The sequence below is a fragment of the Penaeus monodon genome, chromosome 12, assembly GCF_015228065.2.
Source record: "Penaeus monodon isolate SGIC_2016 chromosome 12, NSTDA_Pmon_1, whole genome shotgun sequence".
NCBI lineage: Eukaryota > Metazoa > Arthropoda > Malacostraca > Decapoda > Penaeidae > Penaeus > Penaeus monodon.
The window spans coordinates 38999511-39007950 of record NC_051397.1 but is presented as its reverse complement, the minus strand read 5'-3'; the positions used below and the strand labels follow the sequence as shown (position 1 = coordinate 39007950).

Here is an 8440-nt window from a genome sequence, read left to right as displayed (position 1 = left end):
TGAAGCTTTACAATTTGTTAGAAAGGGAGGAGAGCAGACTCAAGTATGTATTTTAGCCAAAATAAAACTCAGCAGATACTCTTTTATGTCAACCTCAATGCTACTTTGGCTTAGGAAACTACCGTGTATCATTTTGAAATGCGATACAGAGGAAACACATGCAGATGGGGCACAGGTTGGGAACAGCAGCCACGCAGAGGTAACAAGGTTTACCTGTCAAATAAAAGCCCCTTGGAAGAAGGCATCATCCAGCCCTAATCCTGCCATGCCAGGAAGTTCTTATGATATTCTGCAGTGATTTAAATGACTATTCAGATTCCCCTGAAAGACTTCACTTTAACAATAATTAAGTCAGAATAATAGCAATGAGTAACACGAGATGAAGTCAACATAGTTTAGCCATGTTTCCATGGCTATGTTTGTTGATTCCAGCAGGGTAATGTGGTAATGTTTATAATCTGCAACTTATTTTCTGTAAGGAAAACAATGACTAACATGCTATAAATAAATTTGCAGTAGGATAACTGTTTGAAAATATACTTTCGGATTGCAGTGATATGCCTAGCATTAACTGCATGTATTATTTCTAATAGGATTTCATGACCAGATAAGTTTGAATTGAGCCTGATGTTAATATATTAAGAATTCGCTCTATATATCAGTTTGGTCAGCATTTGCTAAAATTCCAAGTAATATTTGCAGTGATGATCCTAGCAGTTACTACATTGTACTCATGACTGAAGCAACACAGTGATTATTCAAGCAACTTTCACGTAGATGCCAGTGTGTAAAATCAGGAAATGTGTAAATAAAATGCCTAACACCTAACACCATTTTTTACCACAATTATTGACTTATTCCCAGTTAGTGAGGATTCAAACGGTAACTATGCAAGTGGGTGAGGAAGGAAATGTCATATTGATTTAAACGCAGATTAAAAAAGACTTTTCATTATTTAACAGATATTATAATGCCCACACGAATCGCTTGTCATATTAATTCATCACAATCTTTAATCCTGCATATCGGGAAAAAGTTGAGACCCCCGATTTGACTCCCAGCCTCATTACATGCGATGTTGCAACACTTGCTTATTAGTCCATTTTGCACCATTTTGCATTTCTAACGAGAGCGCTCTGCATTAATCAGATAACCAACAACAAAAAGAGAGAGAGAGAGAGTAAATAAAACATTTATTGCCCAAATAACAATGAGATGTGTGTATATAAATATATATCGGCTAAATTGATAGAAAGAAGTGTTATCACTTTATCTAAGGAAGTCGATAATAACTGTTAAGTATTCTAGAGGCAATTACTTTGTATCAGTTTTTATTTTTCAGTATTTGAAAGGAGTCTCATACAGTCATAAAAAGATTTATATTGAAATTAAGTAAAATGACAAGCTATTTACGTACTACGCCGTTATGACTCAAGCATTGCACTGACATTTTCTTTCTTTCTTTAGTTTCTTCACTAATATATACTATTAATTTAACATATAAATTGCTAATTTAGTAAATACTTATTGGGACAAATCTTATAAATAAATATGAGCGCCAAGGAGTAGTAGTCAGAGTTGTTTTCAAATATTATATGACGGAATAGGCTGCCGAAATTACAACTTTACAACACGATGCATTTCCGTGTGTGTGTGTGTGTGTGTGTGTGTGTGTGTGTGTGTGTGTGTGTGTGTGTGTGTGTGTGTGTGTGTGTGTGTGTGTGTGTGTGTGTGTGTGTGTGTGTGTGTGTGTGTGTGTGTGTGTGTGTGTGTGTGTGTGTCCGTGCGTGCGTGCGTGCGTGTATGTGTGCGTGCGTGCGTGTGTGTGTATTATATATATATATATATATATATATATATATATATATATATATATATATATATACACACATACGTACATACACATCCATGTAGTGTGTGTATATGTATGTATATATATATATATATATATATATATATATAATATATATATATATATATATATATATATATATATATAGAAGAAGAGAAGAGAGAGAGAGAGAGAGGGGGGAGGAGAGAGGGAGAGGGGAGAGAGAGAGAGAGAGAGAGGGGGAGAGAGAGAGAGAGAGAGAGAGAGAGAGAGAGAGAGAGAGAGAGAGAGAGAGAGAGGGAGAGAGAGAGAGAGAGAGAGAGAGAGAGAGAGAGGAGAGAGAGAGAGGAGGAGAGAGAGAGAGGAGAGAGAGAGAGAGAGAGAGAGAGAGAGAGAGAGAGAGAGAGAGAGAGAGAGAGAGAGAGAGAGAGAGAGAGAGAGAGAGAGAGATTTTATACATACATACATACGTGCACACACATACATGCATACACACACAAACAAATATATATGCATGTACTGTCTGTATATGTATGTTGGAACATTCTCAACTATGATGCCAAAAGCCAATTTCATCACGTTGAATTTGACTGCCATGAAGAAATTGCATTGCACTACTCTTATAGGCTTAGAAAAGAAGAAAACAAAAATCTGCCAACGTTATGAAATGTCACGTTTTCATTCCGTTGCGCAATAACAACACGATCATGCACGTTCGCCATTGAGAAAATTGCCATGCGCTTTAATAACATTTAATTTTATTGTCTGTATTCTGATATTTATTTTACTGCAAAAGGAAGCTTTAAGGTGTCAAAAAGGCTCCTAAGTATAAGGAAAATATTTTACTGCTCCTGAGACGATAAACTGCTCTAGAAAGACTTATCTCGAAATTTCCCCAGAACAAAATTAAAACAAAATCAACCTCGCACAATGTATTAATCGATGAAATAAACATGCGCATGCACGGCAACAGATCATAAGAATATAAATAACCCCCGAAAGAGCCCGGAAAACACTCAAAAAGTGACATAAATCGGCATCTTCGAGAGACATATAAAGCTTGCGCATCCCGATCCTACTTTGCTGCTGGACGGCGTAAATTTGCTCTTTTCGGCCGTTCTTGGATTAAGACCAACATGCCTGTGAGTTTCTTCCTGTTTTGATGTGATTTTTGCTCTTATTCTGCGTTGGATGTGGACGATTTCGGTGGATTAAGGAAGGAGAATGTGAGGACGCAGTAAAGTGGATAAAAAGAGGTGGAACGAAGTGTAACGTCGATGGAAATGCGAGGGAAGGATAGTGGCTTTGACTCGCCTCGTCTTACAACGTGGTTTAGCGGCCATGTTGCGGGGCCGAACATGAGTAGCGATTTTATTTCAATTTTCAACCCCTTGTCCCATTTTCATGGTGTGTAATAGAGTGAATTATGCGCGAATTATCTCCAGACACGTGGGGGAAGTTGGCAGGGGCGCAGAGATAAACCTGGGACGTAGTTGCTGTTGGCACGTGTTGGTGTTGGCAGATAATTTTTTTTTTTTTTTTGTTGCCCGGTATTTAAGGTTTTGAGAATCTCGAAATGTCACTTTCGTTTGAGATCCGGTATTTATGGATAGACTTAATTTTTCAAAGATTTATTATGTTTTTAAAATCTTTAACCTGCGGCCTGTTCGAAAATATCCCGGTAATGCCGAGATATCACATACCCAGAAAACACGTGTATTTGTCGTGTGTAATGAAGATTTGTTAAGTGGATAAAACCCTCAAATTTCGAATTATATGGTGGAACGAGTGAGCAGCGATCGGCCTCCAGCTTGTGATAACTTTATTGGAGGTAAACAGAGAGAAGGGGGTGTAGGAGGCATCCAGGATTTGTGGAAAGCTGTGTATATCATGGTGTGTGTAGAGTGTAATAGACTAGTTTTGTGGAATACTTTTTGATGTAGTTACTGAATTGGGAGCGAACATATTGTTTTTGATGTTACTTTGAGTGCATTTAGTAGACCAAGTTTGTTTGTGTGGCAAATTTGGGGGATTAAAATGCAAGATTAAAAGGTTTTTGATATTTAATCTACCTACTTCTGTCTGGTAGAGGAAGGAGAAACCTGACAAATTCGGATTCGATAATTGTTTTATGAAATGCATTCCATATTCGTGAATTAATTTAACTTCTTTGCCAACAGCTCGCAAAAGATTTACTGCATCCCTCACCTGCTGAGGAGAAGAAGAAATGCAAGCTCAAACGCCTTGTGCAGCACCCTAACTCCTACTTCATGGATGTTAAGTGCCCAGGTGAGTGTCATTTTCTGGCATTATTGTATGTGGCTCGGACTTTATAACTTTGTAGAAAGAGCCTATATCTTAAAATTCATACATTTCTTAGTCTATTGTATTAATGGTGGTTTTAGGCAGCACTGGGAAATGAGGCTATTCATTACAATATGGGCACTTCATGTCACCTTTTTAAATAAATTTTAGGGAGTGGGAGTGCCCCTTGGTCACTGCATAAGTGGCCTCCCCTGGCAATCACTATCTTCACCTAAGTATGCATGGTAAGATGAGAGCTACAACACAAGCACTGAGTGATCTTTTTCCTGTACTTGTCATTACCATTCATGTCTGCAGATTAGTTCTACCAACAACTAACTTTTGTCCTCTCTAAGAATGTGTTCAAGTTGACCTAGTTAAGTCCATACTGTAAAGATTAACTGATGGTAATATAGATGCAAGACCAAGAGATTGGAATGGGATATAATAGAAAGTGGGAGGTTAAATGGTGTAAGTACAGGAGGCAAATGCATATTATATTTTAAGATGTTCTCATTCTATATGGTGTAATTAACTGCATTAAAGTTAAGGTATTTGTTACCATGAACATCGCACCCTCCAGAGCCGTCCCAAAATCAGGCTATCATGCAAATTCAAATCTATCCTTTCCTGCCTTCTATTTATTCCCCAGATAGAGGGGGCAAACCCCCTGTACCCCCATTTATTAGCATTTCATTAAGAAAAAAAGAAAAAAAAAACTCTGGCTATGAGAGGGTGTTGTGGCCTTGGTCTATTGAGAGGTGTCAGGCAGCAGATATTTTCGTAATTTTGCGGTAAATATGAGGCTGTTGCAGAGGTACCTGTGTTTCTTTTACTCTATTTTTTATGCACTATAAGATGCATTGTCTATTTCCTTGTGTGTGTCGCTCAGTAACATTAACCAAAGTTGGTTAATCATAGTACTGATGCAATAAGCTTGGGCAAGTTTAAAGATAATTTTTGTAGAATAAGAAATTAAAGTCGTCAGTACAAGAAAATATAGGAAGTATGTTAATGAGAGCTATGCACACTCCAGTGACAGCCCCAGAACTGAGCGATAATATGCAGCATATATTTTATTTTGTGTGTAAATATTAGGGCACACTAGCTGTATCTGCATTGTATATGAATATTTCATGTGCTCTAGAAGATGGCAGTGTCCATTACCCTGAACCAACTTGCTTTAAGTTGGTTCATATTAGGGGATTTCGTCCTGGTTAAAATTTTTACCTGTTGGATCTAATTGGGTTTGCCTTTCATGAGTAGGGGAAGTGTAACCCTGACAGATTTCCATTAATGGGCTACCACCCCTCAACCCCATGCCAGAAAGCCAGAACTGCAATTGTTAGGAAACACTAAGTCATTTGATATCAAATTTTGAAAGGCTTTCTGATTAGTACGGGCTCTGGAAAAAAATACCTTGTATTGTATTGTCTTTTTTTTTTTCCCAGAATTTTTTAATGTAATGTAATTGTTCTAGTGCAGTGGAATGTATGTGAAATTAATACTATTTGAGCTATCGTCTGCAGCCCAAGATATTTGATATTTTACATATTAATATTCCATGTAATCCCCCCCAGTTAAATGAATTTGAGCATGGAAGGCAGTGTTAGTTTTCCTTTTGCTCTGCATAAGCACTTTTAGCTTTTTTGCCATTTTCAAATGTCCATAATTATAATACTTGCTTTATCCAGATGGTAATAGACTTCATTGCACAGACTCCATATCTCTCTAGGTAGTCTGTAACTCAGTGCATAAATAATTAGTAACCATTAGTCATTTTAATTTTTAGAAATGTTAAGTATTTGTAATACAATACGGCTCTCAGACAGTACATCCCACACTCGTTTACCGATGGAAATAATGCTAAAAGAAGTCTAAGCACTCTCCTAAGAGGCTTGCTTTCAGCTAAAATGCTTATGAGGGCAATTTCATGTCCCCTCGGCCCACAACCCGATTTTCCCATGATGACATGTACACATCACCTGCCCCTCGAGCAAAAATTTTTTCGTGTGACGGTCACATCATCCGAATCATGGTTTTTAAGTGTTCATGAAGCCACAAAATTACATACATTCTACTTTAGACTTTGGCTAGTAATGCTGACCTGTTCATTCTTAGCATTTAACCCATCACTGCCTATGTTGTGTATAAATATGCATATCAGTAGGCCTAACATTGCACATATTGTATGTTAGGGTGGAAAAAAGTATGCAAGATTAAAGGTTTTTGAACTCTAAATCTACCATAATTATGTGGTGGAATGTTTTGAAACTGACATTTATACATAGCTCAATGTAAAATGAATGAAATCGGTTTTGGACAGCCAGATAGTAAAGCAGTGTTGCAAATGAAGAAATTCCTTATTGTGCATATTGACTCAACCCCTGCAGCTGTTTAGAATGCATGAGAAGATGCTTTTTAGTTCATTAGTCAATAAGTCGAGGGAAATTAACAATTGATGCTTTTTAGTTCATTAGTCAATAAGTCGAGGGAAATTAACAATTGATACACGAAGTAGGTATAAATTTATTTTATTTTTCAACTCCCATATTTTCTGTCATAACTTTGATCAGTTCTCACTATTTATTATATGACTGTCCAAAACTATATACTAGAATGTACAGATTATTCTGCATTTGTCAAGTAAATACAATTTTTAGTTTTCATTGAGCATGGAAAAAAAATTGAATTTATATGCTGGGTCATATGTATAGCAGTCATAACAAAGTGCTTGATCTGCCGGGTACAGCCATACTCATGGCATAATATATAAGAAGTGCATAGAAATTTATAAAGTAACTAGAAGTGACCAGTTAAAATAAGATAATAAAATAAAAAAAAAAAAATTTAATTACAGGCTGCTTCAAGATTTCCACAGTTTTCTCCCACGCCCAGACAGTAGTAGCATGTGTAGGCTGTGCAACAGTTCTATGCCAGCCAACTGGTGGGAAGGCTAAGCTTACAGATGGTAAGTAACTTTTAGTTCAGAATTATCATTGTTGCTTTTTACTGCGAGTGTACAAATACTGTAGCCACATTTTGTATGTACCATTGACATTATGCAAGACCCCACCCCCCACTTTTTCTGTCTGTCTCTGTCTCTGTCTCTGTCTCTGTCTCTGTCTCTGTCTCTCTCTGTCTCTGTCTCTCTCTCTCTCTCTCTCTCTCTCTCTCTCTCTCTCTCTCTCTCTCTCTCTCTCTCTCTCTCTCTCTCTCTCTCTCTCTCTCTCTCTGTCTCTCTCTCTCTCTCTGTCTCTCTCTCTCTGTCTCTCTCTCTCTCTGTCTGTCTCTGTCTCTCTCTGTCTCTCTCTCTGTCTCTTCCCACTTTAATATTATTACAAGGCAACTTTGATTCTGATATTAAATTATGATTGGTAAAATGGGGGAAGGCAATCACTTTAGTCTGTTTATTGTATGAATTTACTGTCACTTGTACTTGTGCATTAGACAAAGTAGAACAGATGTCCTGTACAAATATTGAAAAATGATTTTCAGACTGCTAGGTTTATTTTCACTAACTTTTTAGGCCAAACCTTCCATGGCTGTAAACATTGCTTGAAAGTGATTATGCATAATTGTAGAACCAACTAGGATTCTTTTTCTTATGTTGGTGGGACTTGACTATGCAAGAACAAAAGGCATCTCTTCCCTTTCATCCAAAGTATTGGGTAGGAAGATATTCCAAACAAATTGATAAGGAATTGGGGTCTTGAAGGTGTTCAGTTTCATTTTACTAATGTTATATTTCTTGTTTCAGGATGTTCATTCAGAAGGAAGCAGAACTAAGATGGGGGAGAAAGTTCACCTCCCAGTGTAGACTAAATATCCTGTCGCTATGTAACCTTGACAGCATTAAAGATCCCACTGAGAGGTTTACACTTGTTTTATTACGTACATTTTTAAGGAATAGCTTTATTACTGCAGAAAGTTTGTTTACTTTTCATTAAAGGTGTTTTGTACTTTTCTGAAGAGAATAAAGGTCTACAATATAGTGGGCTTTAATTGTGCTAAAATGTTAAACTATATAATAAACATGTTAAAATGTGGCAGCTCATCATAAAGGTATGGTAATATTTACTAAAATATAAACTACATTGTCCACTATCATTATAAATCAAGAAGTGGTTAGTTCTTCCCATGAGCTAAATCTTAATATCTTGCCTCAGTAAAATTACAAGGCAACTTCTCACTCTTTCTACACTTTCATTGTTATGGTTACTTGAGAACTTTACTGCTAGACTATCCTCGTTTCCTTCAAGGAAGTTATACAACTTACACATTTTCATAAACTGATTGTAATTT

General features: G+C 36.9%; 1 protein-coding gene across 1 annotated transcript; it reads left to right on the top strand.

Annotated features, from left to right (window-relative positions):
* The first annotated feature begins 2719 nt into the window (after positions 1 to 2719).
* LOC119579427 (40S ribosomal protein S27) lies at positions 2720 to 8014 on the top strand. Its single transcript, XM_037927230.1, has 4 exons — positions 2720 to 2973; positions 4012 to 4120; positions 6996 to 7106; positions 7896 to 8014. The coding sequence occupies exons 1-4, from the start codon at positions 2968 to 2970 to the stop codon at positions 7922 to 7924; spliced, it is 255 nt and encodes an 84-aa protein (XP_037783158.1). The 5' UTR covers positions 2720 to 2967; the 3' UTR covers positions 7925 to 8014.
* The last annotated feature ends 426 nt before the right edge of the window (positions 8015 to 8440 follow it).